Source organism: Megalobrama amblycephala, linkage group LG13 (assembly GCF_018812025.1).
Source record: "Megalobrama amblycephala isolate DHTTF-2021 linkage group LG13, ASM1881202v1, whole genome shotgun sequence".
In the NCBI taxonomy this organism is placed as follows: Eukaryota; Metazoa; Chordata; class Actinopteri; order Cypriniformes; family Xenocyprididae; genus Megalobrama; species Megalobrama amblycephala.
Genome location: NC_063056.1, coordinates 20,744,257 through 20,770,813, shown reverse-complemented (window position 1 = coordinate 20,770,813; position 26,557 = coordinate 20,744,257). Strand labels below are relative to the sequence as shown.

The window sequence follows — 26,557 nt, the reverse complement described above, 5'->3', positions numbered from 1 at the left end:
GTTTGGATATGATAAGATACAGTGCAGTAATATTATACGTAATGAACAATATATTTATTTAGAGAAGTTTTAGGTTACCAAAAAAAAAGAGAGATTTTAATGTCTTTTGTTGAATGAAGAATTGGATATTAAAGGTGCCCTAGAATGTTGTTTCACAAGATGTAATATAAGTCTAAGGTGTCCCCTGAATGTGTCTGTGAAGTTTCAGCTCAAAATACCCCATAGATTTTTTTAAATTAATTTTTTTAACTGCCTATTTTGGGGCATCATTAACTATGCACCGATTCAGGCTGCGGCCCCTTTAAATCTCGCGCTCCCTGCCCCCCGAGCTCTCGACTATAATACAGTGCATAAACAAAGTTCACACAGCTAATATAACCCTCAAATGGATCTTTACAAGATGTTCATCATGCATGCTTCGGATCATGTAAGTATAGTATTTATTTGGATGTTTACATTTGATTCTGAATTAGTTTGAGGCTATGCTCCTTGGCTAAAGCTAACATTACACACTGTTGGAGAGATTTATAAAGACTGAAATTGTGTTTATGCATTATACAGACTGCAAGTGTTTAAAAATGAAAATAGCGACGGCTCTTGTCTCTGCGAATACAGTAATAAATGATGGTAACTTTAACCACATGTAACAGTACATTAGCAACAAGCTAACAAAACATTTAGAAAGACAATTTACAAATAACACTAAAAATATCATGGATCATGTCAGTTATTATCGCTCCATCTGCCATTTTTCGCTATTGTTCTTGCTTGCTTACCTAGTCTGATGATTCAGCTGTGCACAGATCCAGACGTTAATACTGGCTGCCCTTGTCTAATGCCTTGAACATGGGCTGGCATATGCAAATATTGGGGGCATACATATTAATGATCCCGACTGTTACGTAACAGTCTGTGTTATGTTGAGATTCGCCTGTTCTGTCTTTAAAACGAGATTTATATAAGAAGGAGGAAACAATGGAGTTTGAAACTCAATGTATGTCTTTTCCATGTATTGAACTCTTGTTATTCAACTATGCCAAGGTAAATTAAAATTTTGATTCTAGGGCACCTTTAAAGAAAGACAATATTTGTAAAAATCCGGCTTAAAATGGTAGCAATGTTCGTGGAATTTAGTAGTTTGTTCTAGCTGGTCTAAAAAGTTCATTAACTGTTCCAAGCTGGTCATTATCTAGCACAAGCTAATCATTTTCTGATTGACCAGCCACTATGTCCCAGAAGCCAGCTTGACCACCTTGAATTGGTTTGAACAGTTAGTAGCTGGTTTCTTGCTAGTCTAATGCTAATGACCATCTTGGAACAGCTAACGAGCATCTCAAATTACTTACAAACCAGTAATCATGTTCCAGAACAGCTACTGGATTTATCTGGATTTTCCAGATAAATGATTTACTTACCTCCACACTCCATGCTGTCCTCCAGCGGAGCAAAGCCCTCCGGACACTTTTCGAAGCAATGGCCCTTGTGCAAGTAAAAACCAGGCTTGCACTTTGTGCAGAAGTCTTTGCTAAAGCAGGCCTCACAGTTATCTATCCTACACCCTGTGAAGAAATAAGAAAGACAGACGTCAGTCGGGACAGCAGACAAAACCTCCTCAATCTGGAGCAGACTGAAGGGTGGGGGAGGGGATTGATGTGAAAGAGGTATTATGGGTTGGGAAAAAGGCATTTTGATGCCTTGTGAAGCTTTTCTCTTCAGGGGAGTGAGATATTCCAGTGCAACTTCCACTGACATGCATGTTGAGCCAGGGAGTGTGGGGTGTGAGAGTTTTTAGGGCTGCATAGAACTCCAAAGATGTGACGACATCCGGAATGAGGAATTACCTCACCATGACCCCTTCACAGAAGAAAGGAAAGCAGAACATCTCAGCATCCAAAAGTCCAGAGCTAGAAGAAAAGTTTGGCTCTCATTCGCTCTCCTGACTGAGCAAGTGGCGGCACACTTTATTAGCATAAAATCATTATCAGCAAGTTTAAACATGAACTTAGAATAAAATTATTTTTAGCAAAAAATCTTAGTAAATTTTCAGCAAGAACTGAATATAAAATCATTAATAGCATAAAATCTGAGTAAAGTTTAAAGAAGACTTTCTTCTTTCAACCAAACATAATCGGAGTTATATTAAAAAAAAATTATAAACTATAATCACTGGCTCCCGGAAACTGAAGAACACGAGTTGAGTTCCGGCCGAAAAGTGAACTCTGACCTGACACATGACGTACCGACAAACGCGGAAGCACAGAGGATAAAGAAAAACAAAACACTGGTCACAAATTAGAAGTCTTAAATGAGAATGTTTAAAGAGCCCTATTCCACGAGAGGCCTCTACTGTCACCTAAGCTTACGCTACTCCTATGTCATACGCCGGGTCACAGTTCACTCTTCGGCTCTAACTTGACTTGCGTACAGCCGTTAGGCAGTAAGCCAGTAATTATAGTTTATAAAGTTAGAAATATGGATATTTTTCTTACAAAAAAAGCATCTCTTTACTTCAGAAGGCCTATATTAACCCCCAGGAGCAGTATGGTTTACCTTTATGATGGGTGGATGCACTTCAAAATGAAAGTTCTTAGAAGAGCCAGGATTTTTTTTTATATCCGATTGGGTTTGGCTGAAAGAAGAAAGTCATATACACCTAGGATGGCTTGAGGGTGAGTAAATTATAGGATAATTTTCATTACACAAATTATAAATAAGAACTCATCATAAATTCATATGTATCATAAAATTGTACCCACATTTTTGCAGGAGCTTAGCATAAAATCATTATCCAGATCAAATTTTCTTCAAGATCTTAGCATACAATCATTATTAGCATAAAATCTTAAAAGGTCATAGTCTAGGCCTAAGTGAAATAATCTAGTCTGGCACATGATGAAGTTCTCCTGTGTTAACATCAGTGTTGGGTGGAAGAGAAAGAGGGGTCAAGACACTCTGTGAAGGAGGCAATACCGCCGCACCGATCCTCCCACGCCCCGCCTTGCCACAGCATATCAAGGGCAGCGTGCCAGCATGTCATCAAGCTGTGACTCTGCAAATAGCACGTCAGGCTGAGCAAAATTACATGAGCCACACCAACAGGGCGATGCGCTGGCCTGGATAATTAAAAAGAGCCACTGGGAGCTGTCTAATTTATGGCACTTCTTAAAAGCTTCTTCAGAGGCCCAATTGCCAGATAGGCAATGGATCTCAGATTACAGCTATCCACAGACATGTGAAGCTGGTTGCTGGTTCCACTCAGGTCTGTTAAGGCACCTGTTTGTGGCTCTTTAGTGGAAGTTTTGTAACTTCTACCAATCTACAGGTAAGCATGCATTTAATAAAAGGTTTGAAAGAGAAAATCTGGCACATTACAAAGAGATAAGGCTTGGGCTTTAATCTCTGACCTCTATGGGTTTCGTGAAGGTTCTCACCATCACACCCCCCTAATTAGACCATCTCCAGTTAACCAGCCTGTCTCCTCAGCTACATTCTTTCCCAACAAATGAGTCCTTCCCCTTCTCCCTTTGAACCCCTGAAGACTCCGCCCACTTTTCCTGATCTCTCACGCTTTCTTTATCCAGTCCAAACAATCTCATGCAGAGAAAATAACACACATATACACTGCACTCCAATAACCATAATCACCATCATTATCACTCCCAGGTCAATAATTGTGATACAGAATTTTTTGATCTTTTTGAAACTTTTAAAACCTGTATGGTTTGAGGTTGTAATTTATTGTGAATATAGGCATGGCAAGTGCGCTGCATGTCAAGCAACACTCCTTTAGCCTAATTACATGCGCAACAGGTTAGACTTTCATACTTTATTGCTTAATTATAGTAAAGAGATGATAGGAAATCATGGGAGAAATTATGGCACCACCACAAAATAATTTGTATTATAATTAATTTAATTATTTTTTGTACTATTCATTTTTATTTATCTATTTATTAATATATATGTATGTATATATATATATATATATATATACATTCCTTAAAAACAAGTTCTTGACAAAACATGTTTTCATTCATAATTTCTTTCTTTACTAATTACAAAAAGCCAGCAGGCCATCCTTATTGTCAAACCCTATTGCGGGAGCCAACTTGTGGTGCCCCTATGATCACCCATGATCAATGTGTTCACATGCGTTCAAACTGCTAAACCATAGTATGCAACAAATGTAATACACACTGAACTGATGAGACACACAGATTAAAGAGACGAGCTGAGTTGGCTCGTAGCTTTGCTGCAGGGCAAGAATGTAAATCACGCTATTCAAAAAGAAAAGAAGGACAAAAAAAGTACATCTTCATCATGTCGTTGTTTTTAACACCCTTGTCTTTACATCAGCCAAGACACCAGGGCAGAACTGCATCTTTTGTTTGATAAACATGTGCTCTGGCTGGTCAAGTTACGCTGTGCTGTAGAGATCTTGGCGCAGAGTCTTAGAAGAAGAAGGCCACACAGATGGATCTACTCGCTTTTGTTCCCAAAGTAATCAGAGCTCTGGGAGTCTCTGTGTCCCTACATGTCCAATCTATGACAGGGAGCAACAGCTAATAAATGAGCTTTGTAACAGAAAAGCCGCCTCTGTCCTCGGTCTTATATATTGTAGCCATAGGGAGGCTGTCATCACCTTTAGGATCGCTTACTTCAAGAGGGAATTGAGGACGAAAAGAAAAAAAAGAGCAACTATTGGCACACGACTCAGACAGTGACTGGACTGACTTGACATGAAATGTCATTTGTCATCCATGATCATCTGCAGATGCTGCAATACCAAAAATCACTGTGTTGGAATATCAGTAAGAAATTAGTAACGCTATCTGTGTATCTGAATAAGGTTAGCTTGGGTTAAGAAGCCTCATATTGAATGAATAGCCTGACCATCAGTGAGAAGGTCGACTAGGGTCTCAAACAACTAAACTACTAGTAAGAGATTATCCTTAAATCCAGCCTGCAATTCAAGCAATATTTTGTTACATTACAATATATTATTTACTTAGAATTAAATACTAATATATAGTATATGCATTTTTATATATTGATTTTTGAAGATATTAATGGAGAAAAAGGCCACCGACAGAGTTTGAGACCATTGTTCCAGGATTAACATTGGTGCCACTTTTGAAGGCCTAGATGATAAGAGGGGGCTAACATGACATAATTAGATCACTTGTTCTTCTACAGACATGGGAATAAGGACAAGCGGTGGGAATCTGATGAAAGCCCAATGCAAGAGGGACAAAAAAAAAAAAAAAAAAAAAAAAATCCTAAACAGAACATTTAGGAAATTGCCTACTCCAAACTACAAACTGTTGCTTGAGATTTATGTTTGTCCTTTTTTTCCACTTGGCTTTCAATGTGGTTTTCAAGTCAAGTGCATGTTGAGTTGAATCATCAAGCTTTAGGGGTGATCTAATCCTGAAAGACTTGTGGCAGGAATGCCTCTCTGCTGTGGTCTGGATGAAACGGGGAAAAAAAACAATAAAGCAAATTATACTGTGGACATTCGAGCCAGCGTCATATTCAAGCGGCTGCGAACCACGTTGGCCAGGGCTGTTGAAAGTTTACTTCATTTTTAAGCAATTAAACATGTAATGTTTAGTAACTTCGTTTTCAAATAAAAATCTACTTTATATCCTATATGACAGCGCCTTGTAAACAAGGGGTAAATTTGGTAGCCGGTCATGAGGTTACAACAACCATTGCATAGTATTCGGCAGCCATCTGCGGTGCAAAAGGGATGCCCATGCTTGGGGAGTGCTAAATCCAGCCACATTTTTCCATTTCTCCTACCCAGAGAGCTTTGCTGAAAGAGTCTGTCCCGTATGACCTGCTTTTTTGGTGAACATATTATGCGGTTGACTTTCTCACACCCAACAATGTCATCTTGCTGTGACAGTGGGTGCACCAGACCAAGCCCTCTTACATTATCCTCATGCAGCTTCCTGCAAGAGAGGGCTGTTGATGTTTTGTCCATACATACAGAAGTATTCGGATACTTAAAAGATAAGATCGCAGATGTTCAATCAGTTTTGTATTGCTACAATGTTGATAGTTATTATGAACAATGTGTACTCTATCTCCATGCTACCAGCACCCAGATAACCCTATTTATTTGTCAGCAAATGTCTGCTGGATGATGCAGAACATCATTTTGAGTCATCCAACGGACTTTTGACAGCTCCAACTTTATGGGAGTTGAAGTCTTTGGCAAAAGAGAACGCCACAACCCATTTTCTCTGTTTGCTCTAGTCATGAAGCAACTTTTTGTGTTTCTAATGCATAGACAGCCAAGTTTTTTTAAAAGCTCATCAAACCAAGTGACATTAGTAGATCTAAAGCAAAAGATATGATGTTATATCTACACTATATAACAATACTCAAATAATAAGTAAATACATTAAGTAAATAATTTAAATATAAATAACATTCTCGTTGTCAAACATTAGTGGTTAAAGAGTTAATTCACTCAAAAATAAAAATTCTGTCATTAATTACTTACCCTCATTTCGTTCCAAACCCGTAAGACCTTCGTTCATCTTCAGAACACCAAATTAAGATATTTTTGATGAAATCCATGAGCTTTCTGGCCTCCAATAGACTGCAACATTATTACCACTTTCAAGGCCCGAAAGGTAGTAAAGACATTATTAAAATAGTCCATGTGACTACAGTGGTTCAACCTTGATGTTATAAAGCGGCGAGAATACTTTTTGTGCGCAAAAAACAAACAAAAATAACAACTTTATTCAACAATTTCTCCTACGCTGTTCACATTAAGGTTGAACCACTGTAGTCACGTTGACTATTTTAACGAAGTCTTTGCTACTTCTCTGGACCTTGAATGCGGTAATTTTGTTGCTTTTTTTGGGAGATAATCCTCTCGGATTTCATCAAAAATATCTTAATTTGTGTTCCAAAGCTGAATGAAGGTCTTGTGGGTTTGGAACGAAATGAGGGTGAGTAATTAATGACAGAATTTTCATTTTTTGGTGAACACACTTTAGAGGTCCAATTGGCTGAAAAGTCATTCTAAAATTGTCAGAGAAAGTCTAACATCAATTGTTTGCAGATATCGCTTGGTTTTGATGTTTTGTTATTTAATGCAACAGGAGTCATTCATTTTAAGTTTAAGTGTAGGCCACTATAATGATAACAAAAATAACAACTATTAAAGTGTCCTATAAATGTCTAAAATCTCAAATGATCACTCAGACCTGTAAAACTGGCTGAAGGATAGGTATACCGCTTACACTGTGAGACAAATCGAGCTCTTTGGTGTGAGAGTAAGACAGAGGGGCCAACAGCAACTGTTCTTTTGCAAGTCCCAAATGACATCACTTTAATTGCAACAACTCATTCTTTTCCAGAGGGTACAGGACTCATTACCTCACTGGAAGGACACATTGTGGAATTGTGTTGATTCTTTAACTATTGGGTACCACTTCAGGCAACGGTCGTTTCGTGTGGCTGAGGTCCACATCTGTCCCACTGGATTATCAAAACTACCCGTAAAACTCAGAAGCTTAGGAAGGTTTCGAACAGACTTACCCAAACGCCTGCATTCGCCCATTTAAAATAGTGACAAAGTGGGAATAATTACAACAACAGTACAATAGGAACAGATTTTACAACACCAGGGACAATAAAACATAATATAAAATTGGATGAAACAATTATCCTTGACATGAGGGCTCTCATGTGGCACATATACTAGTCCTGGATGAGCTGTGATACTTGAACTACACATCCAGGATATTGGCAATCAGAAAGCTCTAACAAGGGTTTCCATATGAGTAAAGAGATGACAGGGTAGTTTACATATGGACAATACAGAAGGTCATCTGGGGCCAATATCTTTTCATATCTTCAGTGGAAGGCTGCTCATGGGCTATCAATCAAGTCAAAATATTTCATAAAGTCTTGAAGTCAGCATTAATACTCAGCCATGACACTGTGAAGTCACATGTCCATAAAAGAGATGTATCACTAAGCTGATAAATAGCTTGAGGGCTGCTGTAAATAAAGGTTATGACTGAAACTAGTCTCACTGCTTGCATGTTATACCCTAATTCTCAGCCTGGAGCCTTTTCATGCATTTATCTACTTGCGTATCCGTGAGAAAGAGGCTGTGGGGGGGTTTCCTTGTGGTGACATTGAAAGACTTAAAATGTAAAGGGAGAAAAGGAGGGTTCAAGATGGATGAGGAAGAGGGCTTCCACTTGACAACCTGTGGAAAAACTGATGGTACCAGCACACTAGTTCTCTCTGCATTCTGAATCTCTTTTCCAGCGTTTATCTCTCCTTCATCCTCCCCACAATCTCTTTTTATCTGGTTAGCTTAAGTGGTAGGGTGCAGCAGTGTTTGGGAGCAACTAGCCAAAAGCAGAAAGGCTACTAATTTATGTCATATTTTATCGCACACACAGTCAAACAATCTTGTGAGATCAGGTAATAATTAAACACGCTCACCAAGTATGTTTCTCTCAAATAATTCTATGAATCATCACTCAGATGAGTTATAGCAAAACAGCTACATCCAGCTTTCTGTTACAGTTTTCGAATCAGTTATATAAATTAAGTTTTATTAGTCATGTTTATTGTAAATTTGAGTGTATTAATACACTAGGTGTGATGCTGTTACCTTAATTATTATCCTAATGATGTTTTTGTGGCAGGTAATTTTGGCATTTAAAGGGGTAATTCACACAAAAATAAAAATGTCATAATTTAGTCAAACTCGTGTAGTTCCAAACCTGTATGAGTTTCTTCTGCAGAACAGTGTGGTTTTACTATTCTTTATATACTATTATGGAATTTATTAATAATTAGAATTAATAATAATTCTTCTTTTTTCAGTTTTATTATTTTTATTTTTATTTCAGTTTTAGTCATTTTAGTACTTCAACTTAAACCTATTTATTTCAGTTAGGTAACATTTCTCATTTTTTTAAACTAACTTTTTCAGGCTATATTTATATTTTAATTTCAGCTTCATTTCAATTGATTTTTAAAAGTTTTAGTTAGCGATAACAACACTGCTGTGGAACACAAAAGATAAATTTGTTGATGAATGCTAGCGTTCAAATAACACAGGACCCCCATTGAATTTCATTGTGTGGACAAAAAAAAAGACAACTTTCAAAGTATCTTCCTTTGTATTATACAGAAGAAATTCAGGTAGGTTTGCATTGATATAAGGGTGAGTAAATGATAGAATTTTAATTTTTGGGTGAACTATCCCTTTAAGTCAATTATACAATCTCCCTCTACACATTTGTGATGGTTGGGTCACGCATATGATGCTCGCCAGAGGTAGGTCAGTGTTCAATGTGGATTTCAAAAGCGCTCGACCCCACCCCACGGCTCCAGCGGAAGAGTCTGCACTGATGTAGTGCAAACCTGTCTCCTCTTTGCCTTTGTTTTCGCTCAGGCCCGGCGATTCTGCAAAGCATTCTTAAACGAGATAGGATCACACACACACACTCAAGGTCTAATGATAAGCAGCTGCTGCTTAAGTGATTTCAGAGCATGTTTTTTAAAAACACGATCAACTCCAATGTAATCCACCATTTCAGGCTCTTAGAAGAACGTACTGTAGTTGTGCTGAAAACCCGGACAAGAGAAAACGCGGAGAGACTTTGAACGGCTGCCGTGTGTACGAAATTGTTCCCAGTGACCCGACGATTAGTTCTCCGGCTAACCCTGATAGAACATCCCATTATGACTGACAGACATGAAGAGCTTAGCGAAGATGACAGAAAAAGCATAACTTAAGGAGGAGGGTCAAATGCGAAGCTGGATTACAAAGTCATGACTGAAACAGTGATTACATCAAAGTAGGCTTTGCGCGGAGATTTGATGCTACGTGACAATGTGAGGTTTTGTTCTGGGAGAAGTTCTCCATGAAAGGAATCCAGATTAACTGGCCACATTTCAGTATCATTTAAAATCAAAATTCAACTAGGACAACGAATGGTCGGAAGACACAGTCTCAGAAAACAACATGTCTTTGTCCCTTTTCCACAACTTAAGAACTTATAAAATTTAGGTGCAAAGACTTTAATTACTAGTTTAGAACAGGCAAACTCTATACAGCCAAGTAGCCTCAATTGGTACATCCAGTTTATGGTAAATGAGGCGTTTTAGGCGTTTCCCCCCCCTTTTCTTTGAATAAAATTGGCAGATAAAGCTGTATCGAGTTTGCTGAGTGAGAAGGGACATGTTTTTATACAGGGGTGTCTGTACTGCATCTGGGTTTATTAGCATTGTAGGTCCTGACACACTCCTCTGAGGTTTCAAGTCTGTCTGTCAGGAGTTTGGCTCGAACAATCCAAAGAGTTAGAGTTTTGTTTTCACATGAAGTACAAAGCCAACACCTCAGGCTTTTCACTTAACCTCAAAGGTCCGGAGTGTCTCAGGCCTGGCGCAAATGTTAAAATAAGGTTATAAAATACAGAGCATGGAAGAGGGGGGGGATACAAAATTCCAGTAGGACTATTATATTGCTCTTTGCAGACAAATATAAGAATTTTGTTTTCCTATTTCACACATTTGTTTCTAGGGATGGGTGACATCCAACATCTGACCAGTCAATTAAATCCTTTTAAAGAATCCCATCACAGACACCACATTTTAATGCAGTAGGTCAAGTAAAAAACTCATCTCAAGACCCTTGCAAAAACACATCTTATGTAAACGCACCCTAGAAAATGTGTCCAATCAGGTCAAACCGAAAACTCAAGTCAATACTGCATTCAGAGTATAAAAAAAATAGTGAAAAAAGATGGTTGCCTAAATGACTAGTTGACTTTGGAAATACACTATATTGCCAAAAGTATTGGGACACCCCTCCAAATCATTGAATTCAGGTGTTCCAATCACTTCCATGGCCACAGGTATATAAAATCAAGCACCTAGGAATGCAGACTGCTTCTACAAACATTTGTGAAAGAATGGGTCGCTCTCAGGTGCTAAGTGAATTCAAGCGTGGTACCGTGATAGGTTGCCACCTGTGCAACAAGTCCATTTGTGAAATTTCCTCACTACTAAATATTCCACGGTCAACTGTTAGTGGTATCATAACAAAGTGAAAGTAATTGGGAACAACAGCAACTCAGCCACAAAGTGGTAGGCCACGTAAAATCACAGAGCGGGGTCAGCGCATGCTGAGGCACACAGTGCGCAGAAGTCACCAACTTTCTGCAGAGTCAATAGCTACAGACCTCCAAACTTCCTGTGGCTTTCAGATTAGCTCAAGTACAGTGCGTAGAGAGCTTCATGGAATGGGTTTCCATGGCGGAGCAGCTGCATCCAAGCCTTACATCACCAAGTGCAATGCAAAGCGTCGGATGCAGTGGTGTAAAGCACGCCGCCACTGGACTCGAGAGCACTGGAGACGTGTTCTCTGGAGTGACGAATCATGCTTCTCTGTCTGGAAATCAGATGGACGAGTCTGGGTTTGGCGGTTGCCAGGAGAATGGTACTTTCCTGACTGCATTGTGCCAAGTGTAAAGTTTGGTGGAGGGGGGATTATGGTGTGGGGTTGTTTTTCAGGGGTTGGGCTTGGCCCCTTAGTTCCAGTGAAAGGAACTCTTAATGCTTCAGCATACCAAGACATTTTGGACAATTTCATGCTCCCAACTTTGTGGGAACAGTTTGGGGATGGCCCCTTCCTGTTCCAACATGACTGCGCACCAGTGCACAAAGCAAGGTCCATAAAGACATGGATGAGCGAGTTTGGTGCGGAGGAACTTGACTGGCCTGCACAGAGTCCTGACCTAAACCCGATAAAACACCTTTGGGATGAATTAGAGCGGAGACTGCGAGCCAGGCCTTCTCATCTAACATCAGTGCCTGACCTCACAAATGCGCTTCTAGAAGAATGGTCAAAAATTCCCATAAACACACTCCTAAACCTTGTGGAAAGCCTTCCCAGAAGAGTTGAAGCTGTAATAGCTGCAAAGGGTGGGCCAACTCCATATTAAACCCTACGGATTAAGAATGTTATCTCATTAGTTCATGCGCACGTAAACGCAGGCGTCCCAAAACTTTTGGCAATATATAGTGTATGTAGTTTGGCATATCCCTACTTGTTTCATACACTGAATGCAATATAAAAGTTTGATCTGTTTTGATCGTAGTTAAGGAACGACAGTATATGATCTTAGTATGTCAAACAGCACTTAAACATATAATAGCACATGGAAAATGCTGGAAAAAGTGTCTTCACAAATCACGGCACTCTTCAGGAGAAATACAAAGTGATTACAGATTTCAATAGTGCATATCTTATATGCAATGTCTTAACTTGCCAAATCGACAGTTGGATTTGTCAGTTCACTCACCACGAAATTACAATATACAAGCATTTTGTATCAAATACAAGGCCGAATTACTTTACTTTGCGTATTCACAGTATGTGACGTGATAAATATATTCTTTACAGAGCTAAGCTCAGGCTCAAATCCATACTAAAGCGGCATGTCTGTGCTTTAGCATTCACAGACCTGTGCTACAAATAGGCAGTGTGTGTATGCATGTATAGGTGAATTAGGAAGTGTAGGATCTTACTGGAGCACATGTTGATCTCTGTCCCACGCATTCCGTAGTAGCCTGATGGACAGGCGTGGAGACACTCTCCGTACTGCCTCATCCTCTCCCTCCTCAGGAACAGGAAGAGCTTGGGCTGGCAGTTCATACACCCGTTGTCCTTTGAACACACCGAGCAGCCTTTACAAATGGGATAAGCTCCATAGCTAGCTGCAATAAAGCAAGACACAAAACAGACACATTTACCAGCTAATAACAGCAAATAATGTTAAAGTGACATCTTGACAAGGGTTGCCAACAATCTCCATTTCTTTATAGCACATGCCACTTGAGATTTCAGTAAACCATTGATGATAAGTGACAATTGATCACAAAGTAAAAAACAAAAACAAAATACCTTTTATACCTTCATAAACCCTTGCATGCAGTCTGTTTTCCATTCTAACATGCGATAGTTTAAATATGGCAATTGTATGCAAATGTATACTGAATAGTAAATCAATTTAAATGCAATACAGAAGCTTCCCCAAGCGTTTTAATGTAAGACTCTAAAATACGGGACAAATTGCATCCCGTATGGACTGAATATGGAATGCAAGGTTGTTTGCTTAAATACAGGACTATCAGCAACCATAACCTTGACCTACATGAATGCAGAATGTACTGTAAGTAGCAAGACAAAAGCATACATTTTTATCAAAAACAACTTACTGTACACTTACACTTACTGAGGTTAAGTGCCTTGCTTAAGGGAGCAAGGGAGCATGGTGGTAGTTCATGACTCCTTTCTTGCAATCAAACCAGCAACGTAAAGTTGTAACCACTTCACCACAGAGCAAGCTAACTACAAAGTGCTCTGTTGAATGGTAAACGTGTGCTGCTATAGAACTGTCTAAGACATTTTCATTGACACATAAAACTTTCATTGACTAAAGAAACTGTCATTACCGTGACACTAGTGAGGCCTGACGTTTTCGCAGTACAGTGATTTGATTCAAAGCTCAACTCCTGTATGTAGAGTTCAGACAGCCGCTGAAAGCCCAAAACCACATCGACTCCAAGAAGGATCATGTTGCTGGTAGAAGACAAAGGAGCCAGTAACGACCATACTGTTTCACAATAAAGGTCTCTTAATGTAAGCTCCTTAGCGTCCTCTTTACAGGAAAATGTCCTTGGGCGCACACAATAGCTGCAAACCAGAGACATTGCTATTGATTGGAGCCAAGTTTTAAATATCACAAACCAAGATAGAGTAACAGTCCGAAGTGGACAACCCACCACAATGCTTTATAAAATATCAAGCATTTCGCTGACCTTTTTCCCATTCCCTTTTTCCCTCATCTTTTCTCAGTCTGAATAAATAACGGTGCACCATTTAAAAAAAAACATCAAAATTTCTGCATGGTTTAAAAAGATGTTACAGAGTTACAGTTAAAAAGATAAATAAATAATTATAATTTTTATTTTATCATTCTCATACTCCTCAATCTGTTCCGTAAATGAGCCATTTCATGTCAATATCTTTGCGCACTAAAAAAATTGCTCATTGGATGGTTGGAAATACCCAGAATGTACCCTAAAACCAGTGAGCATTAGGCCACTGTATTTGCTTACTGTAAATGTCATCATGTTTATGTTAATGTTTAGTTGAATAAGGCCCAAAATTGTATTCAAAATATACTTGGGGGCAGAATAAAACAACCTTAGTCTTTAATCTAGATTTCTAATGGTCATTAGAACTGAAACTGATAAAGGACTGAAAAGTTTAAGAAAAAATGCTTGACTACTTGAGATCAGAGCCTTTAATAGGTGACAAAAGACATACAGGAACCAGATTTTATACAATATACAACAATCACTACCTATTTATCTATTGTAGTGGAGGTAGTTCTACCAAAAAATCAGTGATGTTGAATTATAACAATACATTTGTAATCATCACAACATTTGTTATCTATATGCTAAACATGTGCTATACACATTCAAATTTACACTGTAAAAAGGCAATGTTGCCAATCAACTTGTCTGCAACAAAAAGCCCTAGAACTGATTAGGAATATTTATAGCATTTTTTGGGGTTTTTATCATGCTGTTTTCATGGTAACCAAAAATAGACAGCATTATTGTATAGCTTGTTTCATGCCATGTGACCTCTGTGTTTCTGTGACAAGGAAATGATCTGGACTCATTTTTTCCCCAACCACACATAAAGACATATGGTGTACAGTTTGAACATGTTTATAGAAACCTGACATTCACCGTAAATTGGTAAAAATCTCCCCAACTCAGCCCACACACTTCAGACATGATTGCGATCGTAGTGCAGAGAACAGGCGGAAACCAGGACTGGCGTGAGGTTGGAACTTCAAAAAGCCGAAAACTATCAGAGTGTTTCCCTTATTGAATTTCGTTAATTGAGGGTGGTATGGCAATATCACAACCCGTTTCCCCTGTTCCTTAATCATAGGGGTGTTATTCCTTTCATCCCACTGTCAGAGCTGTTTCAGCAAAGCCTTGCGGCAGTTAAATGATTTCTTTAACTGCTGCTGTCAACATGAGCTTGAACAATAAGATTGACCATGACCATCACATCAGCGCATCGATTGCCCTACATGATCATGCCGTTTCCCCCATCGCCTTGTGTTTGGCAGGGTTTTGCTTGTTATCAGTTGTATGGCATGCCATTCAGACCTGTATTGATGGGAAGTGCTCTCACTGGCCTAGTAATTATAAATGGAAAGAGTAAGGGAGACGGCACAGCTGACATTTTTTGCCTCATTCGAGATTTTTGGAACAGCAGCATGTCTGAGGACGGCTTTCCCAGCTCTGACCACAGGCATGTCAAAAAGGAGGCTGGGATCTAGTGCGTCTAGGGCAAGGGTGTCCAAGAGCCACCCTAGAGGGCCCAGTGCTTCCACATTTTACGGAAATCTTTTCACCGCCAGCTGATTTATACCTGGAGCTATGACTGGAGTCTTCCATTCTGCATCGTATTTTCATCAATTCATCAAGGGGATTAAATTCAAGCTCTAAACCAGAAAATTTGATGGCTTTCCAATATCACTGTCAAATCAGGCCTTAAAGAGATACTGGGACCCAAGAGGGGAAACAGTGGACAGAGGGAGACCATTCATTTTCTGCATTCAACTGTACTTATACTTAAACCCAAGCTAAATAGAAATCAAAGTTATGTCATAGCCATCATGTGGCATTTATGTGTCTTATTTGCACAGAAATCTTCAAAAACTGTTTGAATGATAAAAGGCCATCCAAGAAAAACCGAATGATCCAAGTGGCTTTCATACATGTAAACAACATCTCTGGCTATGTTTTTAAGTCACTCTAGAACGCTAATTATCTAAGTGTGTCGGTCTGGCAGAATTTCTAGTTCTACGTAAATTACAGTGGGATAAGCCTAATTTGGCTGCTAAGAGTGTTTTTTGTTCCAAGACTCATACCAGCGTGAGCTTTAAACTTTACCATAAGTCTGTCATGTTAACCTGCCGGAGTGTAACTTATGCTGGCAAGCGACTGTTTCAGAACTAAAACTATGATGATTTTTTTTTTAAAGAGAGAGGAACACATTTCTTGTTTTAACTTGACAAAAATCCACCCCTAAACCCAGAAATTTTTTTAAATAAACATTTTTTTCTGACTTCGATTTGATTGCACAGTTGAGCATGAACAAAATAATATATCAGGCTTTATATTCAGTCAATATTTTATCCATGTTTCAATTTGTGCACATTACCGAGCCAATAAAAAGAAAGGATAATACCCCTTCAGGAAACTAACACAAACAGATGTTAAAGGAATAGTTCACCCAAAAAAGACAAATCAGTCATTTCAAATTTCTGTATGACTTTCTTCTGTGAAACACAAGACATTTGAAAGTCAATGAGGTTCACAACATTGGGGGGGACGCAGCAAGGAACAAAAGTCATAGGTTTTAAACAGTTAGAGCAAATGACAACTGTAATATTTAGATGAACTATCCCTTTAAGTAGACTTAATATCTATTAGGTTTGCACATTAGTGACAGAACATATAATTAATTTTTAATTTAATTAATAATTAAAAATTATTGTGTAAATGAACAAGTGATCATCACAAGTCAAGGCGCATTACAGCACATTTTCAAAAATATACTTAAAGTAAGAAAAACTGGGGAAGAAACCAACAACAGTTTTAACAGTTTTATCATTTAAATTGTGCATTGTCCGCTTCTTTTGCAAGTGCATGTGGATAATCTGAGATGGCCTCTAACACATTAGGTATTATAATAGATTATTAAATTTCATAATCCATACAATGATGCAAACCCATGTTCAGCACATTATTCCAAAGAAAGAAAAAAAAAACTGTTTTTGTAATATTTTCTTAAAAGTAATAAGAGGCTCAGTCCAGCAAATGCACGTTGACTTCAATGTGTCCCTGCTACTTTGAAACGGTTCCAATGGCCCTGACATCAACCTGACAACCTGTGCACCTCTCTTTGAACTGTCCTTTCCCATAACAAAGCAAAATAGTTTACACCGAGAGCACGGGACAAATGTTTCACAAAACCAAAATATGCAAGTGCCTTCTTTCATCATGCATTAAACGATCCATCTACAACCTAAACAACTGTATTTACAAAGCCTTGTCCTCTTTGAACATCTTTGCTAAAGACACCACAAGGACTCCATTTTATTGTAGCCTGACCAGAAGACAAGACAATTTCTGCAAATCTTCTAGAGTGTGACACTGTATTGTGTAAAAGAACCAACAGACAGCTCGGTCATACCGTTTCCTCCATATCTATCAGCCAAGACACAAAATCACCAGTACAAACGGATTAGAGGTGGATGTCTTGAATTGTTTGGGGAGCAAAAATGAAGGGTTGTTATTCTTTTTGAAGATGTTATTTTGTTCTTAGCTATGTTTTCATTTCTTTCCCTAACTCTCTCAATCGTTCGCCACAGTTTTCTGGGCACTTACTTTCTTCTCTCATCTATAATAGACACATCACTGTTGACATCGCCTCTCAGGATCATCAAATGACAGGTAAGGCATCCAACTGCAGACAAATATTCATCTGCAGACATTAGTGCAATGAAATGTAACTTATGAGGAGTAAAATATCTCTCCAAAAATATTTTGTGCTAGTTTTACTGTGCCCAGTTTCTGTGGCGAGACTGTGGTTCATTCAGGTAAAAGCTAAATTCTTGGTCCTTCATTCATGCGAATCTCAAGCTCATAACACAATGTATGACGGCATTGTTGGACTGTGTTGCCTTCATTCAGCTTTGGCTGGCTTTGTTTTGAATCCTGATCAACAGTAATTACAGTGCAAGTGAGATCCGACAGAAAAAACGGTCTAAGGTACATTTAAAGTCTCTCAAACAACCGTGGAGCTCATCGCCTCAGGCCACCAGAGCTGGGAAGAAAGGGCAAACCTCACCTCAAACAAACAATCACAACACTGCCAACAACTCCCAGTGATCTCTCTTTCTCACACTCAAAAATACCTATGACATCATACAATGACATCATCCCTATCCCTATACTCTATGATATCATGCGTTATACAATATGTCAAGATTCAAAGCTGTAAAAAGTTAAAATACAAAAAAAACTCTAGAAGAGAAAGAGAAAGCAATAGTAGCTTCAACCCTGAGGCTAATTCAACGTTCATCCAATTAGTAAGAATTGTTTGAGAGACAGACGAGAGATCATTCTCTGTATCTCTCTACTTAAGCCATAATACTGTTACTGTTAAGCAAAGCAAAAGTGGAATCAATTACAATCTGATTTGTCTTAATGTTGCATATAAACTAGATTTACAGGAGCTTTACATGCCATTGTCACAATTAACTCAAAGAATACTAGGGCCCTATTATACACCCGGCATGACGCAAGTGTTTTTTGCTAGTTTCAGCCCTACGCAGTTATCATTTTCACATCCTGCGCCACGTTGTTTAAATAGCAAATGCATTTGCACCCATTTGTGTGCCCATGGGCGTGCTGGTTTGAAAACGAGGTTTGCTCAGATGCATTGTTGGCGCGTTGTTATTTTGAGGCAAATGAAATAGACTGTGCCACTGATTAACTGAAACCTGGTCTAAAGTCAATGCCGCAATATTTTTTTGTTATTTAAAGGGTGCATTAGTAAAATGCACCTATACTGCTCTACAAAGCAAAAAGGTAGTAACTGCATTTTTGGTCAAAAATTAGTTATTGTCATTTTCATGACATTCAACGCATCCTTTGTTATGTGACAAAACATCTTATCTGAAATGTGTGTCGTTTTGGAGTAACATAACAGCAACATGTCCAATAATCTACCTACAACTACTTAGGCTGGATGACAGGATAACTTTTAAGTCATTTTTCTCAGTTCTGCACTCTGCGTAGTTACTGCCTTTTTGCTTTGTAGGGCAGTATAGGTGGGTGCACAACGTGTGTAGACTCTCCTTATTACACACAGGGACGTGCAGCAGCACACATACATTTTTAAATATTAAAAATAAAAGGATTCCTCTCTGGAGAAGCATTCAGTTTTTCCGCTTGCAAATTGTGCCAAGTAAATATCAAATCCGACATGGTGTGAGTGCAATTGGCTTTTAAAGGGAATGGGAGATTAGGCTCTGATTGGTTTATTGCATGTTACGCCCAAAACACACCATTTACTCATTAAGAGAATAGGAACCCTTTTAGACCATGCACCTTGAGCACCGACCATTTTTCCCATCGTTAAACTAGCAAAAGTGGATTCGGACATGCCTATGTGCACTTGCGCCATGTGCTTTAGACCATGTACTTAAATCATTAAAATAGGGTCCCTAAAATAACTGAACTTTAAAGTTAAAGCCACCAACTGAAATTGTAAAAATAATGATTGGTTAAAGTTGACATTTTGGACCATTTAAACAAACAAGACACATGGGATAGCAAACTGGGATAAAAAAAATTATACATTTTACCTTTAAACCAGTGTTATTTTAGTATTATTTATAAAGTGGTATAGTTTTTTAATATTTTGAATTAGTTTTGTTTTTCTATTTCCAGTTTTCATTTTAGTTAATAATTTTGTATTTGTCATTTTTATTATTATTTTTTTTTACATTTCTAGCTTTATTTTATTTCAGTTTTAGTAACTTTAGTACTTCAGTTTAAATTTACTTTTTCAGTTAGTTGCCAAAGCTATATTTCTGCAAGTTTTTTTAGTTTTCATCTAATATTTATTATATTTTATTTCCAGTTTGTGAATTAACGAAAATTATTTGTAATAATTTTAATATTTTTGTAATTATTTGTAGTTTGTGTTTTAGTTAACAGTAACGAGGCTTTAAACCACCATACAAAATCAACCATAAAGATGTATTAGAGCACATAGAATAACAATATGATACAATATACTAAGCCCAGTAAGTCAGTCAGCTGTCTCATTTTGAAATTTTGTCATCATTTACTCACCCTCATGTTGCTCCAAGCTGTATAACTTTCATTCTTTCTTCAATGGAACACAAAAGAAGATGTTAGTCTGAATGACGGCCTCAGTCACCATTCACTTTCATTGTAATCTCCATTTGTGGAAGGAAGAAAGTCATACGGCATTGGAACAACATGATGGTAAATATTTTTGGGTGAACCATCCGTTTAGAATCAGAAATGCTCGCCTCTTATAATGGAAAAGAAATTGGGAGTATGCAATAAAACTTTCAGATCATCCACTAAAAGTGTGCCAGTCCCCACATTGTTCCACATGGTTGAAGACAGTACATGGAAAACTGCATCAATCCACCCGCATTTGTTGCATCTGACTTTATTTGTCATGGTCATGGGCATGGAAATCACACTTTGCTGAAGATTAATACACCAGAGCCAGAATGGTGGGATATGGCAGGGGTACGTTTTGCTCTAAAGGCACATTTCTCCTCCAATTTAGCAGAAAATATGCTGGACCTCACCTCCGACAACTTTGCAGCTGGAAATAGTCAGGATTTAGGCATCCATGTTTTTTCCCCCAACTCCAGTTTACTTTAACAGATTGTACTGTATGCATATGTTTACAATTTAGGGCAATCCCATTACTTATAATGATTCTGCACCATGTGTCTGAGTAAACACATTTGTTTCACTGCACCGGCTTATTAGCTTAGTGAGAGTGTTCCTGTGATACAGGCCCGGGAGACATGGCAAGCACAGATAGATTTGTAGATTGGATCACCACGATTGAATCGGTGGACTTGATATCCAAACATGCCTTGTAAGCTCGGGCAGCCGGTACTGGTGTTAGTGTTTGTTTGCAGTTGGTGCAAGACAAAAAGGGATTCAGAGGACCTGAGGGCAAACCTGCTGACGTGTATACTAATACCTTGGCTTGGCTTTTTAGTCCGCAGAGAGATCGGAGAGCATGCATACGGGCTGATTATTGTCTTTCATTTAAAGTAGGAAATACAGTTATTTAAGGTAGCCAATCATTTAAACTGTTTCTAGAACTTGCCTATAGTGTTTTCTAATTGATTAAACATTTATTCATTTATTTAGTTAAATGTCTTTAAAGCTTGGGGTTGGTAACCAAAAGTTTTCTGGTTCGATCACTGCAGGGAATGAGACATGAGAAAGAGTTTAAAGAAAGTGAATGTTGGATTTCCATTAACTTCGGGCAAACTGCAATAGTGTGGCGGAACTATGACGTCACTTTGTAGGCCAATCAGCAGTTAGCATCACGCTGGTTCCCTCGACAAAAACCCAATAAGATTTTCCCATAGGCTTTTGGATTATCACAATAAAATAAGCTTTGTGATCAACAAAAGTTTATAATACTTACACGTTTTGTCCATCAAGATAATTTCACAGATGAACACAAAGTATCTTGAGCTTGTGTTAACCATGGACGTTATTTCAGCCATTTAACCCATTCAAAAAACCCATTGACTTTGGGACGATGAAACCGAAAGTCCTAAAATGCTAACTCGCTTCCGGGGTTTGGCCTACAAAAATTCATCATAGTTCCACCACTGCTTTTAAGCATGAAAAAGCAGCCATTTTGATTAATGTAAATTACCATTTAAAAAAAGCAAATGCAATTGAAAAATACAATGAATAGCAGCACATATGCTGCAGTTCTACAATTAAAGTTTTGATTGAGAGGTCAAATAGCACTTTAACTGTAATGCCTCTCGTAAACACACACACACACAAAAGTTCTTTATGTGTGGACCAAAGACAGGTGCCGTAAGGTGCAAAAGGCAATCTGTCATGATGGGCTATGTGTGAGAAGATATGTTTCATGTTTCTGAACAGCTAGCTCTTTTTTTTAGAATGGAATTTGGAAGTTAGCAGCTTTTTCCACTCCATGATTTTTTTTTTTTTTTTAGTGTGAGATGTTCTGTTATGGTCTCAGGTCTGTAGAGAAAGATCAGAGGTGAGGTCTGAGAAGAATCAATTTCTCGATCAATATTTTGGTCTCATTTCCAGTAAAAATAACTAAACATCCTTAATAAAAGTTAAGTATGCGTGATTCACAAAACTGTGCCCAATAGTAAGACTTGTTCAAAAAGAATTTTATCTGTTATGAGCAGTTTTTAGTTTTATACCATTGGCAACATGTTTCAATATTATTATTTATTTAAATTATTATATTAAAATGAATTAAAAACATTCAATTTGTATTAAATTGTTTGGTAAATGCTTATATAAACCTTTAAAATGATAGAAGTGTAAAAAGAGTGGCAGAGAAGCAAAGACATGAGGGTGGTGGTGGAGAGGGTGGGAAGTGGAACGGTTAAAATTAGCACACCTGTTGGTAATTTATCACACATAAACCTCACACCTAATTTTCACACCTGTGGCACAATGGGTTCTGAATCCCACAATTCAGTCACACATGCTGTTCTACACACATGCTAAGCAGCTAGCAGTGGGTTTTCGGCGTGGAGAAAGAACAATGTCATTGCCAAAAGATCAGAGAAACGACGTGCCTGGGATTTTTTCACAACATTGAGCATTAGCGGACCTAACAAGACCCTCCTTTTCCTCCTGCCAGTGATCCGATCTCATGCCACATCATAAATACCACTGCAATCCCACAATCCAATACAAAGTTATGCAAAAGTTAAAAGGATAGTCCTCCCAAAAATGGACATTCTCTCATCATTAACTCACCCTCACGTCCTTACAAACATTGGGGGTTGTTCATCAAAACTCAAACCCTAAGTATGAGCACTAGTAATTGTGAAGCTTGCCTTAACAAACACCTCTAAAAACAAAGTTTAAAATTATGAGTGCACATAAAAACCCAGCAGACCTCCCTCTACACAGTATTGTTTGTCTTCACGCCTGAGTCTGTGCTATGCTGAGGAACATGAAAGGTATTACCTCATTAACCCTTTAACGAGACCTCTTCTCCACCTCCTTGCCTAAACTCTTCCCTACCAGGCCAGATCAGAAGTGATCCACAGGGTCAAAAGTGGAGAGCACCACGGGGGTGGCAGGCAGAAACATGCCGAGGAACCTCATATGGTCCCAACCACTGAGAGGGGACTTCAAAGCCTGATGCCCAAGACTGAGTCTTCTACTCCATAAATAGCTTCAGCAGACCCTCAAAAACTTCTATTGAGATAATTAAGCAAAAATTCAACAGGATACCACGCAACACCCATGCCATCAACTTCAAAAACGGTACACATACCATAAGCATAAGCTTGAAAATAACAAAAACAGGTTCTACAGTTGCGGTTTCCTGCACACATGGGTGGCACAATGTATAAAATCTGCGTGTATTGTTACAAATTTGTCAAATCCCCGTGAAAACCTGGCAAGCGAGGACATGCCAGAACACTTCCAGATACAAATGAACACCAGGGCAGGGTTTTATGTAATGGCCGCTCATCTCATCTGCTCCCCAGGGCAGAGCTTACACTAAAGAGCTCTGTTATAATCACTCAACTTCAACCTCTTCTTGCTCTTACCAAAACAAACCTGTCTGGCAGCCAGATACATCTCAGATACGGCCCCTGTATGGCCCCGTACTCCCATAAACACATTGGCCACACCATGCAACTTTCTTCTTTTGCTTTTGAGACTTATTGACCTTGTCAAAGAAGTTCTTGCTAAAAATGTTTGTTGACAAAAAGTGATAATGAAGATGAGGCGAAAAAGCATCATTATAATAATTAGATGACTCATTTAAAAATATTACTATTACTATAAATTTGATGTTGATTCATAGTATCTTGGGAATTGCCCTGTTTGAGATGAAAGAGCTGAATTCTGGTAAACTGAACTGCTTTATTTAAAACTCAATAGTCCTATAAAGAGTATATGAGATTAATTAACTATACATACAAAATTAACATAATATTACACCACTATTCAAAGGTTTAGGGTTTAAAAATACATGCTGTTTAAAATACATGCTGTTCTATTGAAATTTCTATTCAAAGTATCCTGCAAAAAAAAAAAAAAAAAAACATTGATCAATGTTTCCACAAAAAATATTAAGCAAAACAACTGTTTTCAACTTTGATAATAATAATTATTGATTCTTCAGCAGCATATTAGAGCATATTATTTTCAGCATATTAGATTCAAAGATCAAGTGATATTTAAGACCGGAGTAATGGCTGCTGAAAATTCAGCCTTGCCATCACAGGGATGAATTATTTTTGAAAAAAATATTAAAATAGAAAACGGTTGTTTTAAATGTTAAATGTAAATGTTTCACTGCATTTTAGTTTAAATAATGCAGACTTGATGAGCAATAACCTAAACGGTCTCTAAAAAACACAGTGATTGTTTATGCTGATAAATGACATGGTCTTTGATTTTTATATCTTACAGTGCTTTGTAATTACATAATGCTATTTTTTGACAACAAAAATTGCCTTTTTACTAAGATTATAATTGACTAAAATTAATGGATATGACATACAGAATGCATTTGAAGAAAATTTTCATCAAAAGACTATGGCCCTGTTTGGTATTAAGATCAGATCACAAGTGGATGACACTAAATATATGCGAAAACAGGGTCTAAAACGTTTTGAGCTTGTCCACTTTCAACCCTTTCCAGAGATAATGCATTCAGCCGGATTGCTTTCGTAGTGTAGATGCTCATGTGGTTGAATGTGTTCAAACAGCCACAAAAGACCCCCTTTACTCTCTAACTACTGACCTAATGCGTAAACATTATAGGAAGCTCCCTAGGCAGGCGGGATTTAAACTTTGTTGGCTGAAGATCCAAGTTTGGTTTGAAGATGGAAAACGTACCAAGCACAATGTTCTCTCTGTTCTTGTGGCTATCAGAGCAGAAATAAAAGCTGATGTTCTCCATATGTTTTCCTTCATCTCTGGGCGCATTCATATGTAAATTGCACAAGCTTATTTTGTCCATTAGATCGAAAGATCTGAAAAGCCCCAAACATTTACCCACTCAGACCCTCCCCTCAAAGAAATCATGACAGGAGTGGTTGAAAGTGGACAAAAGAAACAGATTAAAACACCAGGAATGTGTCTCCCTCATCCACTTGTGATCCGATAAACCAAAAACACATCTTAATACCAGGTGTAAACAGGGCCTATGACAAAAAACCAAAAAATGTTTGCAAAAACGTATTTTGCTTTAAAGACACCAGACCTTAGTTATAGTGACAAGCTGGTATTGTCCATTACTGGAGTGCCACCACCAAAGCCATTATTAACACATGAACATGAAACTACATGTGACCCTTGCCTGTGGATACCTTCAACGTACCGTCCCTCTCCGTGACAGCTGTTTACACAAGAGAAGACGGTGTGCCTCTGAGGTCTGGCTCTGGTTCAAATAAAATAATACGCAGTTGAAGTCAGCCAAGATGTAATACAAGTGGATAACTGAGTGGATGAAAAAAGGATGAATTTGTGAAATGTACATGGATATTTTCTCTTTCCCCAACTCCCAAACCTTTTCTTTATCATTCTCTGCCACCACTGGCCTGACCGCCTCTAAATATCTACATACCACTGAGCCTAGTGCGTAAGGACAAACGGACAATAAAGTGACAAAAACAGAGATATATTGAAGTCGCACAATACATTCATTCACCACAACTGAAGTCCTCTGCGTTTCAAAACTTAAGAGTCTGAGGAATGCGTTTTAATGCCACATGCTTATTAAAATCATAACTTGCACTTAGGAATTTCATCAAATTATGCGCAACAGATTACAAAGCATAAAACAGGGCTTTTTCCTCTTCAGTTTTCTATTTAGGTGGCACAATGCCAGACTATTACATGCATGCACACGACCCAGCAAAGACAATGCAAAAACAGACTACAATAGAATGGTGCAGGGATGACGTATTATGGTGCGTTCAAGTCATGTCGGAAAGATCGTATTTACGAGCTGAACGCACATGAACGCCACCACAATGTCGTAAATACGAGTGGGAAGCTCGGGATTTTCTTTAAACCCCGATCTGTACGAGTTGGGGGCGTGTCAGTGTGAAACATGTACATGTGAACAATACTTAGGTATTTAGCAGTGACATTGTCAGGCTTTTCTATTTACAACGAAGTAAGCTGATTCCCAGCAAAAAATACGATAGCATCATAATATAAAAATGTATGTAACAATAAAATTTACAATGGCTTCATAAATTAATTAAAAACATAAAAAAGCTCTACATTTTCAAAAAGCAGAAGTGTTGTTATTTTGTGTAATTAATTTAGAGAAGGCACACCGCCATCATACTCTGACGAAAGTGACTTGAACGCACCTACCGTTGTACACACGACTTCCCACCTCATAAATACAAACTTCCCAGGAGGACTTGAACGCACCATTATTGTAGGGCAAGCCGGAAGTTAGCATCACCTTGATTCCCTCGACAAAAAACCCAATAGATTTTTCCATTGGCTTTTGAATTATTGCAGACAATAAGGTCTTTGACAACAAAAGCATATGATTCTTATACATTTTATATAATAGTATAATCTCAATCTCAAATACACACTACTATTTAGT

General features: G+C 38.2%; 1 protein-coding gene across 1 annotated transcript in view; it reads right to left on the bottom strand.

Moving 5' to 3' along the window:
• The window catches only part of rspo2 (R-spondin 2), a 63,497-nt gene that overhangs the window by 25,498 nt on the left and 11,442 nt on the right, over window positions 1-26,557 (bottom strand). The window contains exons 2-3 of the mRNA XM_048152093.1: window positions 12,586-12,774; window positions 1,416-1,559 (exon numbers count right to left, since the gene is read on the bottom strand). Coding sequence (XP_048008050.1) covers window positions 1,416-1,559; window positions 12,586-12,774 — 333 coding nt within the window. The remainder of the gene's footprint in view (window positions 1-1,415; window positions 1,560-12,585; window positions 12,775-26,557) is intronic.